Source organism: Tiliqua scincoides, chromosome 3 (genome assembly GCF_035046505.1).
Source record: "Tiliqua scincoides isolate rTilSci1 chromosome 3, rTilSci1.hap2, whole genome shotgun sequence".
In the NCBI taxonomy this organism is placed as follows: domain Eukaryota; kingdom Metazoa; phylum Chordata; class Lepidosauria; order Squamata; family Scincidae; genus Tiliqua; species Tiliqua scincoides.
Window position 1 is genome coordinate 230571735 of NC_089823.1, and position 26129 is coordinate 230597863.

The 26129-nt window shown below is 44.7% G+C and overlaps 1 protein-coding gene across 2 annotated transcripts in view; it reads right to left on the reverse strand.

Moving 5' to 3' along the window:
* Positions 1–26129, reverse strand: part of PEX5L (peroxisomal biogenesis factor 5 like) — a 68115-nt gene that overhangs the window by 12278 nt on the left and 29708 nt on the right. Inside the window, exons 4-9 of one of the 2 annotated variants that reach the window (XM_066619774.1) lie at positions 22096–22305; positions 19922–20048; positions 19341–19437; positions 11740–11835; positions 1736–1852; positions 398–541 (exon numbers count right to left, since the gene is read on the reverse strand). In XM_066619774.1, coding sequence (XP_066475871.1) covers positions 398–541; positions 1736–1852; positions 11740–11835; positions 19341–19437; positions 19922–20048; positions 22096–22305 — 791 coding nt within the window. The remainder of the gene's footprint in view (positions 1–397; positions 542–1735; positions 1853–11739; positions 11836–19340; positions 19438–19921; positions 20049–22095; positions 22306–26129) is intronic. The other variant, XM_066619775.1, reaches the window with a different exon arrangement.

Genomic DNA, 26129 nt, shown 5'->3' on the forward strand with positions numbered 1-26129 from the left:
AGTTTTACTGGGGACATCATGCCCATGCCATTAACCCATTTCTGCCCAGGCCAGTTTCAGCCATTTCTGCCCAGCCCAGGTTCTGATCCCTCAATGTTCTCTCCATCATTGATTGATGCAAAGCTGATGCAAAGCTGATGCAAACAGACGCAAAGCTGCTGTTTTTGCCATATACATGTATGGGCTTAAAATGAGCTTAAAATATTATCATCATTATTAATTACAATTACAACTATTACATAGTGACTTATTTCCAGGTAAAGTGAAGTGCACTGCTGAAGCCCTGGCTTTCCAACAACAACAGATGTTCTGCCCAGCACGCTCTAGCAGCTGTAGTTTGATTAAATAAGCTTAAGTGAACTCTTTCTAGTTCCAGAGTATTTGTGGGAATGGATACCTCAGCATCATGAGGATCTTGGAGAATAGCTGCTTCCAGGTATAAGATGGTGAGGGGCAGATCCCCCTCCCTCAGCTTTTTCAGTCCTTCCTCAAAAGCGCCAGGCCAGTCTTTGAAGGGGTTTTCTGTATGAAAATAATAGCCCTGGAACAGATAGCAAATGTGGGGGCAGTGAGACACAATGAGATCCTACCAAAGATGGATCAACTGCCACAAGTTAACTTGCTCATTAATTCTTACACAGATGCAAAGCTGCTGTTTTTGCCATATACATGTATGAGCTTAAAATGAGCTTCAAATATTATCACAATTATTAATTACAATTACAACTATTACATAGTGACTTATTTCCAGGAAAAGTGAAGCGCACTGCTGAAGCCCTGGCTTTCCAACAACAACAGATGTTCTGCTCAGCACGCTTAGCAGCTGCGGTTTCACCAAGCTCACAATTGCTAGAGGGGCCACAATAGCTAGAGGGGGAGACAGTAAGTACTGCAGGCGTTGGAAGGTGCCATGTAAGCGGCAGCTCCTACTCACCATCAGAGCCATTCTGGGCAGTGACTGGAATGCGCAAGAGTAGCTGTTTGACTTGGCGGTCACCTGCATGTTGCCGTCGTTCCAATGGCAAGTGGGGGGCCATTTACATGGCAATTTTTACCATTTTGCCCCCTCTAGCTATGCTACTGACTGCCCATACATTTTCAAACTTAGACTAAAAACCTATACATATTTTCCTGAGAGCAAATTTATTTATTTGATTTATATTTCACCTTTCTCCCCGAAGGCCACCCAAGGCGGCTAACAATCAAGATTAAATACAATACAAAGTAAAATACAAATAAACATTAAAAATAAAAAGCAATTAAAACAAGATAAAATACACATCAGTCAGCAAATAAAAACACACAGTAAAAGACATAATTTTTTAAAAACAGCCCTTATAAGGCCTTGAAGGCTTTCCTAAATAAAAAAGTCTTCAGGCCACACCAGAAAGTTAATAACGAGGAAGCTGTCCTCAATTCAAAGGGGAGGGAATTCCATAGTGCAGGTGCTACCACCAAGAAGACTCTGTTTCTGGCTGCCATCCCCCCTCACTTCTCTCAATGATGGCACAACAAATGAACTGAAGACAAAGGGACTTACTTCTGAGTAAGCTTGTATGGGACTGCACTGCAAGTTTAATAAACATAACTGGCTAGAAACTTGCTCTGAGCCATTTATTACCAAAGTGCCATGAGTTTAACTCTCAAGTGAATGAATGGCCTAGTGAAGCATCCACAATTACTCCTAGCAACCCAACAGGCCTACAGCCGTCTTTCTCCACACCATCAGTGTTACCTTCTCATTGATGGAGACAGTTGCTTGACCTTGTGCTTCTTGGCTATCTGAAATCCAATTTCGGCGAGCCATTTCTTCCCATTCGGCTTGCATCTTATCCCAAAACTCTGTGTCTGACTAGGGAAAAGATACAACACAAAGAAGAAGAGAAAGAATTAAAGAGGAAAAAAGAGACACAGGCTGCAATCCTATTGCAATTACTTACCTGGGAGTAAGCCCCATTGACTATAATGGGACTTACTTCTGAGTAGATATGCATAGGATTGGGCTCCTCATCATTAAGGCATCTTTCCATGACTTTTCAGTGTCCTAAACTGCAAGTGCTGAACATCAAATTCATCCATTTAATCATGGTACATATTCATTTCAGGCTGCAAAGTTTAAATGTCAATTGCTAGTCAAAATGCAAAGTAATTCTCATGACTATGTTGGCATCCCCTCCCCCCCCCCCCGGTGCTGATGAGCGGGTGCAAGCTCGTCAGCTTAACAGCACTCTAGGAGAAAAAAAAATTAGAATTTTATCAAACTTGAAACTTGCATTCTGTCACCAGTGGATGACACACCAGAGAACTATATTGTCTTTTCCGATTCCAACCTACATTAATGCAATGAAAAGCACACATAGCTATGAGGCTAGAGTCAGATAAACTATTAGGGGTTTATGCCCTAAGATAAGCAACCCCTCATTTGGTGTGAGAATATCACTACTAGTAGGGCGCTTTCCTTGCACGAGTTCTCCATAGAGGAGATCCTTTGGGATCCGGCCATCATCCATTCTCACGACATGGCCGAGCCAACGCAGGCATCTCTGTTTCAGCAGTGCATACATGCTAGGGATTCCAGCATGTTCCAGGACTGTGTTGTTTGGAACTTTGTCCTGCCAGGTGATGCAAGGAAAGCGCCCTACAGGTAGACCACAGCTGCGATACAAGGACATCTGCAAGAGGGATCTGAAGGCCTTAGGAGCGGACCTCAACACTCCAACAGAGTGGGAAACCCTGGCCTCTGAGCAGCCCGCTTGGAGGCAGGCTGTGCAGCATGGCCTTTCCCAGTTTGAAGAGACACTTGGCCAACAGTCTGAGGCAAAGAGGCAAAGAAGGAAGGCACATAGCCAGGGAGACAGACCAGGGACAGACTGCACTTGCTGTCCCTGTGGAAGGGATTGTCACTCCCAAATTGGCCTTTTCAGCCACACTAGACGCTGTTCCAGAACCACCATTCAGAGCGCGATACCATAGTCTTTCGAGACTGAAGGTTGCCAACATCACTACTAGTATGAACCATCTACCCCCTCCCCATGGATATCAGTTTTGTATGCTATTGTTCTTGGAGTAAGAGTAAGGAGAGTACCTGTGAGGCAGGAGGTCTGGTCTAGAGGGTAGAGCCTCTGTTAGCCTGAAGATAACATCAGAAGGTCGCCAGTTTAAGGACACTGGCAGCTCCCTGAGAATGGCTGAGAATGGCGAGACCTTGAAGCAGTTGACAAGCCCAGCTGAGTGATTCCACCGGCTCTTGGTGTGAGCAAGAAGCGTCTTGGCTGCCCTCTATGTGAGAGATGGAGCTGCTTGTTAGACTGCGTGGGAGAACTGGAGGCCAGAAGTGAGACCAAACCAGGAAGATCTATTCTGAAATGTTGGTTCTTGAAAGAGAGAACCTCTATGACTGTAAAAATCCCCTTGAGGGATTTAGAAATGCCTGCCTATGTAAACCGCCTTGAATAAAGTCAGAGGAGTAATCCGATGAACAGAAAGGCGGTATATAAATACTGAGTTATTATTATTATTATTACCTGTGGATAGTTCACTCTCAAGTTACAGCATGTGCCTCAACTGCATTACTCCTGGGCAAGCTGTTCCAAGATAGCAAGAAAGGATCTTACAGATTCCTATGAGTTTAGTGAGAGATCTGGACACAAAACAGCTCCTTTTCATTTTATTATTTCTACTGCGAGGAACTTGCAATTTAGAAAAGTCTGCAGCTCCCCCTTTTCTTTTTTGGGCCTGGGAGGTGATGACAAGACTTGCAGAAATTGAGCTCGTGAACTGTGATGCTGACGCACCTCCACAAGCCCACTCAGTGTAGTTACAGGGTAACTGGAAAGCGAATTCCAGGTCCTGCTCCAGGCAGGTGTGGGAGGTGAGTGATTTGCTGTCAGCTGGTAATCACTATCAGTGAAGCCAAAAAGGCAGCTGTGAACTCTGGAGCAGTCATATGTGTCTGCGTGCTGAGAATTTGAGATGATGGAGATTCACCTTCTGCAGAGGACAGAATCTGCTCTAGCCACGTTATGTTATGGATTTGTGGGAAAGACACATGGACTGAGGGATGCACTCTGGCCTCTCCACCTCCCTTGAGAGTCTGGTCATTGTGGAAGGTTGCCATAAGTGCACCAGCCTTGATGGTTTCACTGAGGGCCAAACCCAACATGACACCAATTCTATGTTCATGTTCCCCAGCATATCTTTAGGAAAGGCATCTTTGGAAGACTGCAACCAATAGGCTATATCATCCTTTCTCCTCTGGGCTGCCTTCTAGTCACCCCTGCCCAACTTCTCTTCCTCCATAACTTTTCCTCCTTGGAGGAAAGCAGCTGGGATGTGTGAGCTTTCACAGACAAGCAGTGGAGAAAATAAGACACAAAACTCTATGTTAAGCCTTGTTTGGCTATGAGGGCCTTGCTTTCTAGCATTCTTGGAGAAACAAGTGTCCAACAGTGTGGGGGAGTGTTGGGGTGAATGGGAGCAAACAGGATACCCCCCCCCCCATTCCTAAGAAGCAGCTGGGGGGGGAGAACCTGTTTGCTTAGGCTAAACTCTTAGTCTTATGGCAGCTGGACACTGCATCTCACAGCAAGAGTCTGGAACCAAGGGATCATTAAGTCACAACTATCACCACACGATAAGTTTCTAAAAGCAAGCTACATTTTCTATGTAAAATAGTTAATGCTTTTCAATTTGGATCTAGAGTCATATAATAGCTCTCCCAGGATCTTGTCAAAGTGCCAGTTTAAATAAAACCTGTCCATGTTCTCTGTGCTTAACCCCTAATAGTCCAAGCACTATAGTTTTATGGGTGCACTTTTGAGAAAAATGTGAGATTATTGGACAAAATGTGAGGTTATTAGACCTCATGCCTACTGTGTCCTACTTGCCCTGTTTCTTCTAAACACAAAACGAAAAAGCTGAATCATAAACAGGTTTGTGCTAAATCTTCAGAAGCCCCAGGAATAATCCATCAACATCAGGGATGCTTAAAATGAGCTACTTATTCATTAAAGTTTGTCGGTCACAACAGCCAGTATTACAGCCAGTATTACAACAGTTGCACTTTGTTGATTCAGCTAAGGCCCAGACCAAGTGAGCAGAAATCTATGTGGAAATAAGCATTTCCCATGGAATATGCGCATGTTTGGTTGCAAAAACCAAGTGGGTTTCCATATCCATGAGGCTCCTATGAGGATTTTTGGCCACTGAATATCCAAGCACCCTTTCTCACTTGTCTCCCCCTCCCTTAATCCATGCATCTGGATTTTTGAATGTATGGTTACAAAACTCATGTGGTTATTGATATCCATGAGATTTTTAGTCCTCAGAGGAGATGAGACGGCACCCTAGACAGGTGGCTGGCAGAGCCCTCTTTCCCTATAGCTTGCCTTCTCTTTCTTCTCAGGGCAGGGTAGACGTTTCTCTCCCTTGTCTGTGTTGAGTAGGAGAGACAGCAGTGAAAGCAGCTTTTGCTTGATCTTTTGGGATCTGGTTGGGATCTGAAGGTAAACCATCGGAGCCATCTGTAGTCATGGCTTTTCCTACTGGAGAGAGGAGGGGGGAGGTGCCACTGTTTACATTGCCCTGTGCATGCCTAGTCAGAAGTAAGTTCCATTGTGTGCAGTCATCAGGGCTCACTCCCAGGAAAGTATGTATAGCAGCAGTTCCCAAACTCTCTGGGATTTTAGGAGCTGCTGTGTTTATGGGGGAGGGGGAAATGCAGCAGCATGATCCCCAAGATTACACCACTACTAGGGGTGACAGGGGCTTCATTTTACTCACTGGTATCAGCAGCAACCTCTGGGGTGATGCGGGTGCCCCCGTGGAAACCTCCACGGGGCTCCCCAAGATATTTTAAATTTAAAAATTAAAGATCATGACCCACTTCCAGTTTCATAATCTTGATTTTTTGAATTTCCAAGCCCTGCAGAGGCTTCCATGGGGCTCTCCACACAAACACACACAACCGCAGGAGGCCGCTGCTGCTACCAGTGAGTAAAATGAAGCCCCTTTCACCCCTTGCAGTGGCACGATCCTGGGGATTGCTTTGCTGCATTTCCCCTCCCCACTCCTTAAAGGAACAAAGACAGAGTTTGCCCCAGTTTGAGAACCTCTGGTGTACAGGGCTGCAGCCCAAGTCACGTAGAAGAGGAATGCGAACACGAGTGAGGCAGGGAAGGAGAATGAAACTGAAATATCTCTGTGTTTCAGAGGGTGGGTGTGGAGGGATGCCTGCTTTGGGGTATAATCTATGCCTGCTTGCTTGGAAACCCCAAAGAGTGGCTGACAGCAATAGCATAGCCAGAAGGAGGCAGCGCATTAAGTACTGCAATGCGCCGTGTAAGTGGCCCGTCCAACTTGCCGTCGGAACCATTGGGGCAGCAACGGCAATGCGCAGGTGCTATGTGTTGCCACCGTTGCCCCAGTACTGCAGATGGCAAGTGGAAGGTGCCACTTACACAGCACTTGCGGTGCCTGCCATGCTTAAGGTGCTATGCTCTAGCTATGCTGCTGGCCAGTAGCTTGCTTCCCCGTGAGTAGGTCAGTCCTATGCAAGTTGGCACAGAAAACACACTGCACCTGAATCCTGCTGTCATTGGCAAGAGTGGGACATTTACTGCCCTTAAGAGTAAACCCTCAGGGGGAAGCTCCCAACTCTTTCAGCTGGCAAGTGTTGATGGGGTACATGCAGACAGAGGAAGTCTGCCAAAGGATTACTGGCAGCTCCGGCAGAGAGCTAGCACAGCATTTGCCTCAAAGAGCATCCAAGATTGCAGTGAACATGTGGTTGCAAAAATTGCACATGAGCAGAAACCCACAGGTGTGTTTTCTCATGGAGTAACTGCAGGCTTGGTCTGGACCTGACATTCAGGGAACTGTGCTACTTTGGGGGTGAGGATGGGTGGGGAGAGAGCTCTGCTTCTGCTTTATCTCCCATTGTCTTGGAGACAAGAGTCATGCAAGGTCTTTGGTCCAGACTTGAGTAAGCTTAATTCTTGCCTATTCCTGCCTAATTCATGCTCCTTTACTAGGCACATTGCTGAAATTTCAAGGATATTCATTCCAGGATGTACAATTGAAGTTGGATTCTGCCTCTGCTCCAGGACGAAACCTGCTGGTCAAAGTAACTCCTCCGCATAAGGGCAACCGGCTTGAGACCCTATAATTAGTATGTTCCCCACACATACCATAGTGGTTTTCTTTCACCAAAAGTCCTTTATCTCACAGGCAGCATCTGTTCTAAGTGATGCAGGATTTGTTGTAGCTTAGCCTGCATTTTGCTGACAATGAAAGCTACCTGCTATGGAGAATGCTAAAGAGGTGGAAGTGAAAATGAATCCCTTCTGGAAACACTTCCATGCAAAGTTACAAATTAGTTGGGGGAAGGGAGATCCCACAGGCTGTTCTGATTTGGGACAATTTACTAGGACTAGTTCTAAAGATGCAAAGGTCCTGTTCTGCTATTCACTGCATTGCATCCAATAGTGTAGCCAAAGGGGGGAGGTATGGTAAATATTCCAGGCACTGCAACACACTGTATAAGTGGCCCCTCCCACTCACTCATGTATGTATATATCAGTGTGTGATAGAGAAAGATCTGAATAATTTCTGCCTTTTATCTTCTTAAGGGAGAACACCCAAGGTTTCCTTGTCCCACCAGCCTCTTCTTTGCACTATATCACAGACTCAGGTGGAACTTGCCTTTAAATAAGAAGATGATTCCTAATTTAGCTGATACATTCTATCCACAATTAGGGAGGAGGATGTGGGCTGGCACAAGGCCCCACAACCTCTGGGGAAGGAAAGAGTATCACCTAAACAGGCCCAAAGTCATAAGGACATGGCCAAATCAAGGTTGGTCTTGAAAGATACCTAATGATGCAATGGTGTTCCCATGGGTCAGTCTAGACCAGACCTGTCTATTTTGACAGACAAGAACTCAAGAATGTCCTCAGCAGGATTTTGCTTCCAGTTTTCTACCAAGTATTCTTTAGCTAGAGATTTTAGTTTATATTAAGTATACAAAACATGTGCTTTTTGGCCTTGCTCCAGATCAACTCAGCCGTCTTAGCTGAAACATCAGCATTTAAAATAGTATTAGCTTCCTCCTAGAGAGTATTCAGAGGCACAGCTATGTTCACATCACTCAAAGGAGAGACTGTATTTAGTCAGACTATGATCTTCATAAGATTTCATCTTCTAGGGATCAGACCAGACATGACATTGAACACAACCCTGAATTCCATGCTTGGAATTCTCCTTGCGTTACACATCATGTCTAATTTGACCCAAAGGCTCATAATGACGAATTCAACTTCTTTCATTACTTAACTACACCTCACAAACAGTTCTTTAAAAATTGCTACTTATTGCTTGCCAGTACTGAAATCACCTTGTGATCTTCTCCTTCTTAGATCCTCAACAAACCCACCCTTTTTGCCCTTCCACACACCTTTCGGTGACAATTTAAAACAGGCATTCTCTCCTCAGTTGGATACAAATGTTCTGGAAAAATACCAGCAATTAGTTGGAATAGGTTTACTCCCCCCCAAAAAATTTCTCTAACATAAATTTGTTCTCTTTCAGCATAGAATGCTTTTAATTACATTCCTTGCTAATAGTCACAATGCCTCCTTCTGCCCCCCCCATGACATGGTTTTAATTATCTCTCTAGGCAAAGTGTTTTAGAGCAAGGATGCTATTAAAAAGAGTCTCTTTATTTCTGCTGAATGTTTCATAATCAAATAGTATAGCTGCTAGTCTTTTTACGCATATTTCAAGGTGAAATTTTATTAAAAGAAGAAAAGCCCTTTTCCTCCCCTCCCCAGATAGCCAGAAACCCCTCCGAATTTGTTCTAGAAAGCAAATCATTTGTTTAAGGAATAATAAGAACAGTTGGCATTTACATAGCCCATTTTGCATGAATGATCTCAATAGCACTTAAGATTTTGGTTATTATTACTCATATTGTGCCCATTGTGCATATTGTGCATATTGCATATTGTTGCATATTGCATATTGTGCATGTTGTGCATTGTGCATATTGTGCATCGGTAAAGCAGTTACCACGTTTTCCAGACTCACAAAGAGAGTCTGGTCCAACAAGAAGCTGACATACCAAGATCCAGGTCTACCAGAACATACCAAGATCCAGGTCTACAGAGCTTGCGTCCTGAGTACACTTCTGTACTGCAGCGAGTCATGATCTCTTCGCTCACAACAGGAGAGGAAACTGAGTGCTTTCCACATGTGCTGCCTCTGATGCATCCTCGGCATCACCTGGCAGGACAAAGTTCCAAACAACACAGTCCTGGAACATGCTGGAATCCCTAGCATGTATTCACTGCTGAAACAGAGATGCCTGCGTTGGCTCGGTCATGTTGTGAGAATGGATGATGGCCGGATCCCAAAAGATCTCCTCTATGGAGAACTCGTGCAAGGAAAGTGCTCTACAGGTAGACCACAGCTGCGATACAAGGACATCTGCAAGAGGGATCTGAAGGCCTTAGGAGTGGACCTCAACAAGGGAAACCCTGGCCTCTGAGTGGCCCGCTTGGAGGCAGGCTGTGCAGCATGGCCTTTCCCAGTTTGAAGAGACACTTGGCCAACAGTCTGAGGCTAAGAGGCAAAGAAGGAAGGCCCATAGCCAGGGAGACAGACCTGGGACAGACTGCACTTGCTCCCGGTGTGGAAGGGATTGTCACTCCTGAATTGGCCTTTTCAGCCACACTAGACGCTGTTCCAGAACCACCTTTCAGAGCGCGATACCAGAGTCTTCCGAGACTGAAGGTTGCCAACTGGCAACTGTGCCCATTAATCTCTATTACTGTACAAGTTATTTAACGAGCTACATAATGCTTATACAACACACAGCTCTTGAAAATCACACTAGCATTATTACACCTAATGATGGGGCTCAGCTAGGCTTGGTCTGAATCTGCCCAGCGGATTTCAATGTCCATCTTCACCCCCAAATTCAGAGTCTGGGTCAAGAAGGCAGACTCCAAAGAAAGATGGAAAGGATCCAAAAGAAGGTTGAGACCCTGTGCATTCCCACACAAGTGCTGTTCATCGGAGGTACCCGGGGTTCATTGGAACTACAGATCCCTCCCTAGAGATGAGATGGGCGGATTCATTCCAAACTAAGCTGGCAAATCATTTGTAATTGGGCTAAAGGATTCCCAAAGTCAATACGATGCTGCTGATCACGGAAAGCGTGAACAGAACAAAAAACTTGGAGGAAAGGTTGAGAGCAGGAACAAAAGTATGGGCTCAACAGACAACTTCAGTTTTTCTGGCCTCAAGCCAGGCATAAATAAGCAAGCACAACTGCCTCCAAACAAGAGTCTTGTATCACCTTAATTTGCAGTCACTGATCTGGCAGCACTTCTTTACTGCAGGCTGTCGCTATGTTACTTCTGACTGAGCTTCTGACACCACCGTCTGTCCTACGTGGATGATCCTGAATAGACTGTTCTTCAAAGCAGATTCCTCAGTTCAGTTTCTAAGGAAGACCTTCGTTCTGAGCAGGCTTGTAGCCAGAAATTGTTGTCAGCAGGGAAAGGGCTTAAGGCTGATTGCGGGGGGGGGGGGGCACTGTAAGTCTATGCAAGTTAATACAAACCAAATCCAAGCATTCTGACTTGCAAGGAAGAACACCACTGTGGTGTACCAGATAGACACAAGTGTCTGCCTTTGGCCTGGACATTAAATGCAGGTGTGACCATGAAGTTCACCGAGTGTCAGTGGCTCAGCCACCAACTCTCAGCCTAACCTGTCTCACAGCATTGCTGTGAGGGTAATGGTAGGGGAACCATCTGAGTACCATGGAGGAAGAGCAGAATAAAATGATGCAATAGTAGCAGGCCGTCTCCTGATGCATAGTTCCTACGGGTGTGCATATGAATCCACCTTGTAGTGCTCATTTGCCTCCCTTAAGGGAAGAGATTGTTAAGGAAAGGCAAGAGAAGGGAAAAGTCAGTTGGTGACACCTGGAGAAGGTGGTGCATAAAGAGAGAGAGAGAGAGAGAGAGAGAGAGATGAAAGTAGATAGGTGATAGGGCAGATAGGAAAATGAGTGTAACCCGTTTCAGAAAACCAATGAAGGAACTAGAATTTGAAGTGAGATTTGAAACCTGCCTTCCAAAGGAGTGAATGAACATTCCCAGGCACATGGGAGAGCAGTAGCGTAGCTGGGGGGGGTGGCACGGTATGTACAGCAAGTGCAAAAGCATGCCGTGTAAGTGATCCCTCCCACTCACCTTCAGGGCCATTTTGGGCAGCAGTGGTGCTGTTGCTTCCCCAAATGGCTTTTATGGCAAGTAGGAGGGGGTGCTTACATTGGGTATTGTGGCGCCTGCTGTAATTCTGTTGCTGCGTTGACTTAAAGTCCATTTGCCTGTTGCATTAAAATATTGTTTTATTAGATGAGCATTGAGTTGCTGGTAGGATGTTTCCCCAAACATGGTAGCATAGCTTGTGAGGGGGGCAACATGGTAAATACTGCAGGCACTGCAATGTGCTATGTAAGTGGCCCCTCCCACTCACCATTGGAGCCATTCCAAATGGCAATGCGCAGGAAATGCTGTTTGGTTCAGCAAGTGTCTGCATGTTGCTGTTGCTGCCCAGAATGGCTCCGATGGCAAGTGGGAGAGGCCACTTACATGGCACCTTGTGGTACCTACAACTTACCATTTTGCCCTCCTCTAGCTATGCCACTGCCAAAACATAATACAATACCTCTACAGCTGCTTTGGCTCTTTCAAATTCCTCTTCCATGGAATGATTGCGTGAGAGGAGGGCGCTTCCCCAGCGTTGCTCTTTGGTAGAGCGTGCCTGAAAGACAAAGAAAATATAGAAATCAGGGGGTCCTATTGACTGAGAGAGCCCGAGTAGAATAGTCAGTGGATACCTGAAGTGCTGGCTTCAAATTCCTTAGAGAAGATGCCACCTTCCAGACTAAGTATCTCATAGGATTGTTATGAAAATGGAATGGGATAGCCCAATATATATCACCTTGAGTTTCTTGGAGGAAGAATAAAATACAAAGGTCATTCAACAATCTGACACAATTCTTCTCACTCCTTCTTTGCTTAGGCAGCTCCTTTGCCAAGAACTTTCCAACACAGGCAGATCTTTCTCCAATACAGGACAAAATATTCCATCCATGTATGACAATCTTAGACAACAAACAGATAAGATGATCAGTTCTGAAGCCTTCCTGGGTAGCCCTCCAGTAGTTCAGCAGGTAATGACCAGACAGAGGACTTTTTGGGCTGAGCTGCTCTGCTGGTATGATGAATATTTATATACTACTTTTCAACAAAAAAAATTCTCAAAACAGCTTACACAGTGAGAGGAAGAAGATGCTTCCTTGTCCCAAAGGGTTTTGCCATCAAAAATGCAGCTACAATAGCCTGTGGGAAGGACACTGTACTGGGATAAATAAGGACAGTTGTTCTCCTCCTGAGAAATACAAGACGGCCGCCACTTTAAACAGTGCAGCTTTGCTCAGTGCGCAGGGATAATAATAAAATAATAATAATAATAAAACTTTATTTTTATCCCGCCCTTTTCCCTAACGGGACCCAGGGCAGCTAACAACATATTAAAAAAACAAATTTTAAAAACATTAATACATAGCAGTTAAAAACATTTAAAAACACATTACAGAGGCCATAAAAACAGTAATCAGATTAAAAGACAGAATAAAAGAGCAAGTCACTGAGGAATCAAGCCTGTAAAAAACTAAAAGATGTATAACTAACTGGCATATTTGATGCCTACCCTGATGGTATCAAGTGGAGAACTTTTTATTTACTTTTTTATTTAACTTTTTATTTTATTTATTTATTAGATTTTTAATAATCTGAGTTTGCTTTAAGCTCTGGTGACATTTAATGCATTTTATTGTTGTGCTGTTTTAATACATGTTAACTTTCATTCTGTGGTATGTTATTCAGTCCATTATTAGTTATTCAGTTAGTCAGTCCATTATTCTTTTTACTATAAGAAAGCATGTACTCCAAAATAAACCAGACCTCTGAATTATTTGAACAATGTGATCTAACACTCCTTCACTACTCTTTTTGGATGTTTTAAACTAACCACAAGTTAGTGAGGCTTTGGATTCCAGCCCAGTTCCTCTTTCTCTCTATAACTCATACCTGTGGATCTACTGGAAGATGAACACTTAGAACAGGGGTGCCCAAACCACAGCCCTGGGGCCACTTGCGGCCCTCGAGGACTCCCAATGCGACCCTCAGGGAGCCCTCAGTCTCCAATGAGCCTCTGGCCCTCTGGAGACTTGCTGGAGCCCACACTGGCCCAACGCAACTGCTTTCAGTGTGTGGGCGACTGTTTGACCCCTCACGTGAGCTGTGGGATGAGGGCTCCCTCCACTACTTGCTGTTTCACATCTGTGATGCAGCAGCAGCAGCAAAGGAAAGGCCAGCCTTGATTTGTGCAAGGCCTTTTATAGACCTTGAGCTATTGCAAGACCTTCATTCATTCATATAAGTTCATCTTTAATATATTCATTTATGTAAACTTATGTAAATGTATTCAAATTTTAAATGCAAATTCATTATTTTTTTCCCCGGCCCCCGACACAGTGTCAGAGAGATGATGTGGCCCTCCTGCCAAAAACTTTGGGCACCCCTGACTTAGAATGATGGTAAGAGGTATGTCTATTTTTATGTGGGGCCACAATAGATTTTCTTAAGTGTCACAAATAAAGTGCACAAACTGTTCTTATTCTGGGGATTTTATTTGAGAGGAAAGAACATGGGGCAAACATGCTTTTCTGTTCCCAAATGACATAGGAACTGAGCTGGCATTTGGCTTGATGGATCCCGAACAGGAAAGCAAGCACACCTTTCCTTTCAGTTTCCACTTTGTCTGAGCAGGAGAGTTTTGTCAGCTCTGCTATTCTTGGCTTGTTCCTTTGTTCATTCTCCTTCCCAGCATTCTCTCGGGAAATACAATATTATGAGCACTCTTTTATCAAAATATGCCTAAATTCATGAATACGGTGAAAAGAAAGATCCCTTTCATTGCAAGGAAGAGCGGTGTGGTGATCCGAAAGCTCTGCTTCGGCTAAGCTCTTGACCTCACACTTGTCTGAGGTTAAACTCATTAGCCAGATGTCTGCCCAACAGCAGATTCCAATGGCATGCACTTAACATTATTATATTTCTGATTATTACTGTCCTTGGGGATATTCAACTGCAACAAGGCTTTCCATGCGGGACATAAGAACATAAGAACAGCCCCACTGGATCAGGCCATAGGCCCATCTAGTCCAGCTTCCGGTATCTCACAGCGGCCCACCAAATGCCCCAGGGAGCACACCAGATAACAAGAGACCTCATCCTGGTGCCCTCCCTTGCATCTGGCCTTCTGACATAGCCCATTTATAAAATCAGGAGGTTGCGCATACACATCATGGCTTGTACCCCGTAATGGATTTTTCCTCCAGAAACTTGTCCAATCCCCTTTTAAAGGCATCCAGGCTAGATGCTGTCACCACATCCTGTGGCAAGGAGTTCCACAGACCATACTTTCCATCGCATTAAAAGTCAGGGCGAACCCAGATTAGGATTCTCTCTGTGTGTATATGTCCTCCAATCTTGCGCTGACACTGCTCCAGGAAATGGTTGGAGAACAGCTGTACTTTTAGTTCTCTCAGCCTATATATGTTGCAAACCCATTGAAATTAACAGGACTACTACAAAATAGTTTGGTAGCTGAAGCAGGCAAACATATAGTATGTCTAGGCATTACAAGGCCATCTAACATTAATAGTTGCTAATCCAGGGACTTAAAACCAGGGCAGTGGAACCAGAAGCCATTTTGGGTGGACTTGGAGATGTATCGACTCCATAGCCCTGCTAGTTACAACAAGTAGCATGCCATTGCTGACCAGCCCTGCTCTCGTGGATTGCCACCTATTATAACTATTGGATTGCTGTGGAGTTGGTATGCAAAACCTCCAACTCCACCCAAAGTGGCTTCTGACTCCATGATGCTGACTCCACAGTCCTGCTCAAGTTTGAGGTTTTGTGTATTGACTCCACAGCCCCGCTTAAAACTCAGGGCAGGCTATTTTAAAACCTGTATGGCAGAATTCCACAGTGGAGCACAGGATCAGTAACTTGAATAGAAGTGGCTTTTATTCCTTTCCTGTGTAAAAAAAGGAAACTAACCATCATAGGGGTCAACTGTACACACCTGCATAGATATTAGAAACCAGTACACATCAATGTCAAGAGCAGAAAAGGAGAAAGAGAGCCAGATTTTGTTTGTTAGCCTCCCATGCTCTGGGACGGAACAGTGGGATAAATATTTAAACAAACAAGCTATGGACACAGTATTGGAGAGCAACCAAATTTGGCTCTACCGAAGACAAATGCACACTGGCCATCACCCCAGCAGATCATGGCCACGTGCACTGCCATGTACTTGTGCCAAGCTGAAGGCCAGTGAGAAAGGAGGAGGAAATAAATGAGCTCACCTCTGGTGGGATAATAAATCTTTGCAAAAGAAAAAGGGAAATGTGACTGGAATTCCTTTCAGGCACCTTCCAGGCCTCTGTGGCTTAGAAGATCAAATGCAAAGTCAGAATGTTTCTTTGGAATGTCCTTGTTTTGGGCTTTAAGCAAGATATAATGTCCCAGTACTGTCAAGAACAGACAGCCCAGGTGACCCCTAAGGAATGACAAACCGTGAACTTCAGCAAGCTTGACAAGGAAAACGCTAATGCTGGCCAGATAATGATGCATATGCAATAGGGCTGGAGTTAAATATGAGGGCTATCAGCTGCTTTGGATATGCAAATGAACACTCTGACAAAGGAGATACTAATTTAAAAACTAACAAACATATTTCTCTGAGTGAAGGGCCAGCAGACGTCAGAGACCTTTTTCAGTTTACTGGTGTAACCACATTTTACAACTGCAAGGATCTAAAAGCTCTCTGGTCTGACTCTCCACAGGAACGCAATATTGTGGGGCTGAGTGCGGCCAATTCTGTTTCACTCGGAAAGGAAAATGCTACAGTCCTGTGTATGGTGACGCTGGGGAAGAGGCTGTAGGCTAGTGGGTGAGCAGATGCTTTGCACAGAGAAGATCTCAGCTTCAATCCTTAGCATTTTCAGGTTAGGCTGGGAACAGGGTGACCAGATACAATGGAGGACAGATTGCCTAACCTTTGTATAGATGAGGGAATTTTGGCAGGTGCCGCTTTTAAACCCTTCCATGTTGAGCTGCACCTGCCAAAATTCCCTGTTTTATACAGTGGTTAAAGGGATAGGCACTCTGTCCTCCATTGTATCTGGTCACCCTGGCTGGGAAAGACTCTTATATAAAACCTGACTGCTATCACCAGTCAGTGTAGGCAATATCGAGCTAGGTGGACAGTATAGTGGTTGTGGAGTTAGATCTGGAAGATCCAGGTTCAAATTTCTGCTCAGCCATGAAGCTTCCTGGGTGTCCTTGGGCCAGTCACTTTCTCTCAGCCTAACCTACCTTATGGGGCTGATGTGAGGACAAAAGGAGAGGAGGAACCATGTACACCGCCCTGAGCTCCTCAGAGGAAGGGCGGTATAAAAAAATGTGAAAAATAAATAGTTGGTATAAGGGAGTTTCCTATGATCCTAAGTCCCTCTGAGGAAGGTGGAATTTAAGCATCCTCAGTGTCTGAAGAATAACATCCTATCTGATCTTAGACACAACTTACTCAGAAATAAATTCCACTGAGTTAAGTGGTGCTTACTCCCAAGTAAATCTGATTGATTTACTGATTACTTGGTTCAGTAAATCAGAACCAAGACTGATAAAATATGGCTAGATCATTAACCATCAGGCTCTTAATCATTATACAGAAATACAGATGTACAGAAATGCTCGTGTCTTCAAAGCCTCAGTACAGCAACCTTTTTGAAGATCTCAAAAGAAGAGCAAATGAAGAGTTTGGCTGGAAAGAAAATGAGAGGTAAATATAACTGGGATAACCTTATTCTAGAAATTACCTCTATCAGTAAAGGATAACCTTATTCTAGATAACCTTCTAGATAATTCTAGATAATTCTAACCTTCTATTCTAGATAATAACCTTATTCTAGAAATTACCTCTACCAGTATAGACACCATGGAGGAGAGGTCTTGCACTGCTTCAGAGATAGCAAATTCCTGAATATCAGATGCAAGGGCAAACAATGGGAAAAACTGTTGCTTTCCTGGCCACACACAAGTAGAGGAGTAGAGAATTTTCTTGGAGTGGAAAATTTTCAAGCAAATGATTCTTGCACTTGGAATTTTTTATTCACCCCCCCCCCCAAATAAGAACATAAGAACATTTTCATACACTTTGACTGGAGAGAAGCTTGTTCCCCTCCCCCCCCCTGCAAGGGGTGGGATGGTGAGTCCTAAGGAACTATTCCTGAAAGCTTTCAGTACAGTGCATTGAGATGGAGACAACTGCCTTCTACCAGATCCTTTGACACTATGACCCTGCAGCGATGAGAAGACCCTTCTTGACATTTCTTACATTGATATCCCTCCTTTCTTTCCTAGTGGGACTCAAGGCAATTTACAGGAGGTTCCCATGCATTCTCCCATACAGGAACTGGTCAGTCTTAGACCTACTTAACTTCAACGAAGTGGCTGCATCAAAAGTCTTTAGAGCCTGTCCAGATGATGCACACGCAATTATTCTTATGCTGATGCAATGAGTAGTGGGGAGAGAAAATGTTTCTACTCCCTGCTGTGGTGACCATACAGCTAACAGTACATGTTGGTGTTCCTCTATATCAGTGGTTGGGTCAAGACCTGATTTTTGGTGGGTCGACAAAAGGTGATGGAAAGAGTAAATAACTAACTGCCTCAAGCACTGAGGCTATATCAGTGCTTGCTAGCACCCTACAAAAGCTCAGATCCTGCAGTTTGCAAGCATGTGTAACTATAGGGAAATAAATGTTTGATGGTTTTTTTGAGGTTATTATAAATAAAATAAAATAAATAAAATATTTCTTTCTAGATCACTTCTTTTTTTTAGTCAGGTAAATCTAGGTGGTCCCGATGCTTGGACTTTTTAGTACATATGCTAAGCAGACTGAATTATAGGCTATTAACAGTGAGGGATTCCTACATGGCAGTAGCAAAAATGAATGTAAGTGCCACAAGTTAACAATCCTATTAGGAAATATGCCAGCATTTGGTCTGGCTGTCTTGTTTATATATTAGTGTCACAATTTTATTGCTGCATTGATCTTCTAGTGCACCTACAAAAGCTTTGCAGGACTTGCTCTGATTTATATCCAGAAGAGTATTTATGGCAAGAAAGGGTTCTGTCAAAATAAGCTGTGTTTTTCTAACTGCAACTGTTTTCTCTCCATCCCCTTTTGACAGACTAGTGATTTCCTTGAATAACCTTCCAGCACTTTACTTGAAGCACACAAATTATGAAAGCAACAGCACACTGGCAGGTCCTGGCCAACTGGAGGATTCATGTGGCAGGGGAATGCACAGAAGTATCATTCCTCTGGCACCTGCTCTAACAGCAAAGATGTGCAGCATGCCCAGGGAGGTGAGAGCCTTCAGCAGCACATTACTAGTTAGTGTTCAAAGCCTGGCCCTTATGTTACCTGAGTGGCATGTTTGCTGTTCTTGCGTGATCGCCAGTCAGCTACCAAGAAGAAGCAGTACTGCCATAGGGAATAAACCACATGACTCTTCCTGCTACCCACCCATCTTCAGAATTCCTGTTTAAATGCATCTAGTGCTAAATTGGAAGCCCTTGTGGGACAGGTATTGATTCACTGTTCCTTGGCATCCTATAAGCTACTGACTGGTCCCAAGCTGTGAACAGCTTTCCTAAGGGACTAACTTAATGATGCTGGCATGACCCATGTGTTTGAATTACACTGGTTAAAAGCAGAGAAGAGACAAACAGGAAGGAGCTACTGAAAACTTCTGTGCCCTTCCTTGTCTTCTGAAACCATTTCCCCCCAGCTACATTTTCCCCTGATAGGCCTTTGTTTCTGATCTCAGAGCCTGGGCTAGGAGAGAGGTAGCTGGGGGGGGGGACTTTGAGGGAACAAGAGCAGGTGAAAACATTGTTCAGCACTCCCTCCCTCAATGATGCTGATAGAGCCAACACTATCTCCCAGGCTTGTCATATTTCTACATTAAAAGAATGAATGTATGGGTGAATATACAGGATTGTATTTATGTATGCAGTTTTGTTTTGCTGCTTAGACCAGAATTCTTAGCCCCTCACAGCAAGGCAATATCCATTTGCCTTAAATACAAAACTTGATCAAACAACCACAAACTGTTTACCTTTGGAGCAGGTGCTAATTCTAAATCTGAGGTGGAATCAGGTTCCAGCGAAGTCTTATTGCTGGTCAGCTCCGACTGGGATCGGTTCTCTGTAGACCTAGGAATAATGAGTTTGTACACCCATCACTGGGACAGCGGCACAGCAGATAATGAAACAGATCCCTAGGGTCCTATTAGCGTGATCCTACTAAGGGGGTCACATTTCAGTACATTGAATTTCATCCACAACGAAAAATACTTCCTGATCCAGAATATATTCACACAGGACTGCTTTGCAAGGAGTGAAAGTGTGGGAAGTGAGCTGGGGGGGGGGAGGAGAAATCCCAAGATGAGACTGGTTGTGGCTTGTGGACCACCAGTTGGCCACTGACGTCATAAATAATCAACAATTGGCTGCCTTTTGGACTCAGTTTGCATCTTGTTGTCTTGTGTGCTCCCTGAAGCATTTGGTGGGCAACTGAGATACAGGAAGCTGAACTGGATGAGCCTTTGGCCTGATCCAGCGGGGCTCTTATGTTCTGGCACTTCACTCTGGCTAATGGAGGGCCAGCCCTTTATGAAAGTCCAGAAGTATATTTTACCATAAAAGTTCTTTTGATGGAGCTCTGGAAGATGAAGGTTTTCTCTCAGGTAATGGATAGCCTTTGTTGGCCTTGTCTCCACGAAACTTCGCTTCATCCCATTTCTCTAGCTGTGCCTGAATATTGACTGAAAGAAGCAAAAATGAGATCATGCAAGCAAACTACCGCATGGACATAACAGCTTTCCCTCTGAATCCATGCAAGACTGAGGAAAACCTTGTCATTAGACAAGTTTCTGGAGGAAAAATCCATTACGGGTTACAAGCCATGATGTGTATGTGCAACCTCTTGATTTTAGAAATGGGCTATGTCAGAATGCTGGATGCAAGGGAGGGCACCAGGATGCAGGTCTCTTGTTATCTGGTGTGCTCCCTGGGGCATCTGGAGGGCTGCTGTGAGATTCAGGAAGCTGAACTAGATGGGCCTATGGCCTGATCCAGCAGGGCTGTTCTTATGTTCTTATCAGTAGGTTCAAGCCTCATATGGTCCAAGCCATTTGCTTTAATTTTTTTTAGAAGTGTGTTGTTACAACTAAGAACAGGAGATTTATTTAAGATCTGGAAACACATTTGCACATTTCAGAGATACATGATAAACTGGCAGATCGTACACTTCCCAAAAATCCATTTGATAACATACTTCCACTCTCCTAACAAAAGTTCTAACATGGCTTGGGCACTTTAGAGGCTTCATTACGCTTGCCAGTTCTGGGGCTGTGTGGCATACATCCGTCCCGTATCCTTCCATTATTCCTGTTTTCTGAGAACAACTCCTATTTTCTGGGGGTGGGTGGGTGGCAGGAAGAGTCATGTGGTTTATTCCCTATGGCAGTACTGCTTCTTCTTGGTAGCTGACTGGAACATGATCACGCAAGAATAGCAAGCATGCAACTCAGGTAACATAAGGGCCAGGCTTTGAATCCTAACCACACTTTCCGGAGAGTAAGCCCCATTGAACAAAATAGGACTTACTTCTGAGTAGACCTGGTTAGGATTGTGCCCATAATAAAATAAGTGGGGAGGTGATGCAGAAGATCAAAAAGTAAAACATATCAAAATAGACACATTGCTGACCAAGACGGGGAGTTGGCAAAAAATGGGCACAGAGTTTAAAAGGCCAGTGAAAAATAAAATAATGCTCCTGAATGTGACTAGTTGGATATTACCATAGCAGCTAGCGAATACCAGTGACCCTTTCTCCCTTACTCTCCCTTAGCTACTCACAGTGTCCAGGAGAAAGGGGTGTGTGGTTCTTACATTCCTACAAGGTGTAGGCGAGCTTTCTGATAATACACAGACATGCTGCATCAAACTAGGAACCAGAGTCAGCAACAAAAAGCAAACCTGTGCATTAACTTAAAAAGCTTAGAGCTGGTGATGACATGGAATCACCTGATTGTTAAGTTAGGGACATTCCTTTACTTAACCAGGTGGGCTTGGCTATGCCATTGATGGGTACAAGTCAAAATCTCAGCAGGATGGTTAACCAGAATACTTTGTTTTAAAGCAACAGGGCCATGAAGAGAGATAATCCACATAAGATCTGTCCGGGATGCCACGTGGTCCATCAGCAATGGTGATGCATTTGTAAAGGACATAAGCTACCACAGGAAGATGCCTCAGCTGCTTCTAGGATGCTGGGACATTGCAGAAATCTCAGGGGAGTGGGTTTAGAAAGGTTAAAAAAAATGACAAAAAATAAGCATTTATCAGGGAAGGGTTTTTACTACACCCTTCCCGCAAAATTCTTCTCAGCAAATGCACCCCCACCCAAGAAGCTAAGGAGATTACTCAGTAGTGGGGGGGGGGAGTGCAGTAAATATTTCAGGTGCCACAACAAGCTGTGTAAATGGCCCCTCCCACTCGCCTTCAGAACCACTGGGATAGCACCGGCAACCTGCAGGCAGAGAATGCCTGGAATGGCTTCAAGTGGGAAGGGCCGCTTACATGGTGTGTTGCAGCAGCTGCGATACTTACCATACCGCCCTCCGGCTATGCTACTGAGTGAGCTGAAAACACGGTAGTACAGAAGATTATATCTTAGCCTCAGAATCTGACATTCCTGGCATACGTCCTGGCATTTCTGGCATAGAACAAGACCTCTGAGTGACAGGAAGAGAGCAATAATAGCACAGAGAGCAGCATGGAACATAACAAGCTGCCAGGGATCAATACCTAAATCCAATGATGACTTCTCAGGAACTCCGACAGGCTGGGTTTTTTGTTCAGCCTCCACACTGATAAGGTCTGGGTTGTCAGCCTTCTTTCTGTGGGTCGAAGCCTTGAGGCCTTCCCCTCTTGAAGAACTATCTGCCTTCTTTCCTTTGCTTTGGGTTTGTGAGACAGGTTCGCTCAAATCCAAAAGATCCAACCCTGTTGACAAAACTGTCAGAGACCCAACACCATTAAATTCATTTAGAATTGCCAATACTTCCAGCATTTTAAGAAGCAATCAGTTGAATTCATGTCGCACTTGACTGGCAGTTGAACCCCCAAACTTTGTTAAAATTACAGCCCAATCCTACCGTGTCGGCCCAGAGCGTTCAGGTTATGGGTTGCCCTGGGACCAGGCATTGATGGAGAGGTAAGTCAAATCTTTCTTTCTTAGCTACTTTGCTGCTACCTTGTCCCCAGCGGGCCTACTAGGACCTGTGCCAGCTCTTTGGCTGACATAAAGCAATGTGAGTCCAAGGGGATGTGTTGAGACTGAGGCAGGGGAATAGGATATTGGCACAGGCACTGTTGCTAATATATGCACCCAGCCTGCCCTTGACACACCCTAGCAGGTCCCAATTCCCACCCTGATTTTCCCCTAGAATGCCCCCTCCACTGACACTGGTGGGGCCTCTGGAGGTCATAATGCCCTAAGCCAGTGGTTCCCAAACTTTTTCGACTGGCAACTCCCTGGCAGTTCGACTGGCAACCTACTGGGCCATTGGCCATGGCTCCCCATTAGGGCTACAATCCTATACATTTGTATAGGGTGGAGGATTTTTGGTGTGGATTCAGTGGCTCCCCGGAAACCTGGCTGGTGTCTATGGCTCCCTGGGGAGCCATGACTTACAGTTTGGGAACCATTGCCAGAAGCTGTATAAAGGTTGGAGGCCGCTTGTTAAAAAATTTACACCAAAAGTTGCTGTACAAGCTGTTTAAAAAAGGTCAGAGTGTTTTTGTACAAGAAAAGACAGTATCCAAACATTCAATCTTCCACTTTCAGTCTAAAGTAGTACAGTCCACAACTTTTTCTACTATATGCTTTTTCTGGGATTTTATTTCAAAGGTTCGTAGGGAAGTGAGCACATGTTAAGATGAATGGGAAAATATCACTGTAGCGAACGCTCTATCGTTAAGGAGATTCAAGGGTTTATTACCAAACATTTATTAGATTCCAAATGAAAACAAGAACCATTGTGAACATTTTGTTTAATTAAATCTTCTATTTTCTGCATATTGTTTTCGGATGTGCATTAATTAAGGATGCAAACACAGGCAATCATCCAGCACTAAAGAAGGAATCAGTAAACAGCAGTTTGAGTTTCTTCACATTTTAATCTTGGATTTCTCTGTCTCTGTATCTAGGATGCTTTGTGCTTTTACGCAATTTTTCAATAAAAAATGAATAGAAATATTGGGCACAAACCAGACAATCTTACTTATGATCACTTTTTAAGTCCTACTGATTTCAATGGAAGAGTTTAAAGCGTGTGTTACCTTTGCTTCTGAAATAAACGAAGTCTAAAAGTGTTTGAATTTGGCTGAATCTTTCCCTTGGCATTCAACTGTCCCAATTTCAGTATTATTCAAGTACTTAGATATACCTTCAGGTTTAAGGGTACAGAAGGCATGGTGGGGTGGAGTACCTGAGCTGGGAACCAGGACATCCCCAGTTCAAATCATGCCTTTGCCATGAACTCACTAGGTGACATTAGGCAACCTGTTCCCTCTCAGCTCCAAAGGCAATATGGAGACAATAATACTTAGGCCCCAAACCTGTTGGGGCTTTGCACTGCTGAAACAAGTGTTCCAGCAGTGCAAAGTCCTTTATGGTGGTGCGAAAGCCGTGCTGCCGTCAGGCACTGCCAGGGTGCTGCCGTAAACAGGGAGAGGTGCAGTGTGTGTGGCTGCAACGCTGGGAGGCTCCACAGGCTCCAGTAAGCCAACAGTGGGGGGGGGATTATGAAGGGGAGGGGGAGCAGTGAGGTGTTCTGTAGGAGGAAAACCTGGGGACACGTCGAGAGAGGGAGGGAATCTAGCTGCAGTTGCACTTGCTGGATCTTATCCCCTCTTTTGGAAACCTCCTTGCACCTCTTCTCTCCTTGGACATCTGTTGGCAACCTTCAGTCTTGAAAGACTATGGTATCGCGCTCTGAAAGGTGGTTCTGGAACAGCGTCTAGTGTGGCTGAAAAGGCCATTTTGGGAGTGACACTCCCTTCCACACCAGGAGCAAGTGCAGTCTGTCCCTGGTCTGTCTCCCTGGCTATGGGCCTTCCTTCTTTGCCTCCTTGCCTCTGTCTGTTGGCCAAGTGTCTCTTCAAACTGGGAAAGGCCATGCTGCACAGCCTGCCTCCAAGCGGGCCGCTCAGAGGCCAGGGTTTCCCACCTGTTGAGGTCCACTCCTAAGGCCTTCAGATCCCTCTTGCAGATGTCCTTGTATCGCAGCTGTGGTCTACCTGTAGGGTGCTTTCCTTGCACGAGTTCTCCATAGAGGAGATCCTTTGGGATCCAGCCATCATCCATTCTCACAACATGACCAAGCCAATGCAGGCATCTCTGTTTCAGCAGTGCATACATGCTAGGGATTCCAGCTCATTCCAGGACTGTGTTTGGAACTTTGTCCTGCCAGGTGATGCCGAGGATGCATCGGAGGCAGCGCATGTGGAAAGCGTTCAGTTTCCTGTTGTGAGTGAAGAGTCCATGACTCGCTGCAGTACAGAAGTGTACTCAGGACGCAAGCTCTGTAGACCTGGATCTTGGTATGTTCCGTCAGCTTCTTGTTGGACCAGACTCTCTTTGTGAGTCTGGAAAACGTGGTAGCTGCTTTACCGATACGCTTGTTTAGCTCGGTATCGAGAGAAAGAGCGTCGGAGATCGTTGAGCCAAGGTACACAAAGTCATGGACAACCTCCAGTTCATGCGCAGAGATTGTAATGCAGGGAGGTGAGTCCATATCCTGAACCATGACCTGTGTTTTCTTCAGGCTGATCGTCAGTCCAAAATCTTGGCAGGCCTTGCTAAAACGATCCATGAGCACATGGACATATATCACCAAAATATGGACATATGGACATATGTCACCAAAATATGTCACTTGGACGTATGTCACCAAAATGATTGGGGTTCCACTGGGTCCCGCGGAGACCCACTGGCAATTGGGCAGCCTACTGGGTTTAAGTAAAAAAAAAATTTACTTATCTCCTGCAGGTTGATTGATCAACCTCCCAACACAGCATGCAGCAACCTGAATCTTTGGATGGTGGAGATTTTCAGCCCCCATATTCTGAGTAATCAGTTGTTGCGTATGACTAGCAGTGTATAACAATAACTGAATCAGGGCCTAAAATTGCAATTCTAAATCCACTTAGGGCTCAATCCTAAGGAGAAATCCTTAGATTTCTAAAGTGGCCTTTATTCACGCTAGATCAGTGTTTCCCAACATTTGTCTGCTGTTGTACCACTTAGAAATCTCTAAGACCAAAATCCTCAGCCCCTAGCTGCTCAGTGCTGGTGCTCTTCAGAACTAGCTCTGTCTACATGGATTCTGCTGAACAGTTTCCTGGCTGGTCTAGGCTGCCTGCTCAGCACTGGCTTCTCCTGCTCATGACTTCCATTATACCCAATGATGGCAGAAATGAAAGTCTGTTGAACTTACATTTAAGTAAACAGGTGTATGATGTCTTTGAAGTTTGTTAAAAAAATTAAAGAGCAATGAACCTTATCACAATCTTTCTCACCACTAGCAAAGGTCATCTGGACAGATTTTTCAATTCCTTCCATTGCTGGCAAGAAATTCCATTTTGGCCATTGCTCTGTCCCCATTATGTCCGCCCTTATTGGAGTACTTTTCAATCTTTTGAAGAATTGTGGTTATTGTAGCTGCTTTGCTCCAATCCAGGAAGGGTGATCACCAGGTGAAATCAGCTTCTCCATGTGGATTCCCTTGCTGGATCTTGAGCTGCAGGTGCGTGCTGGATGGACATCTATGTAAGAA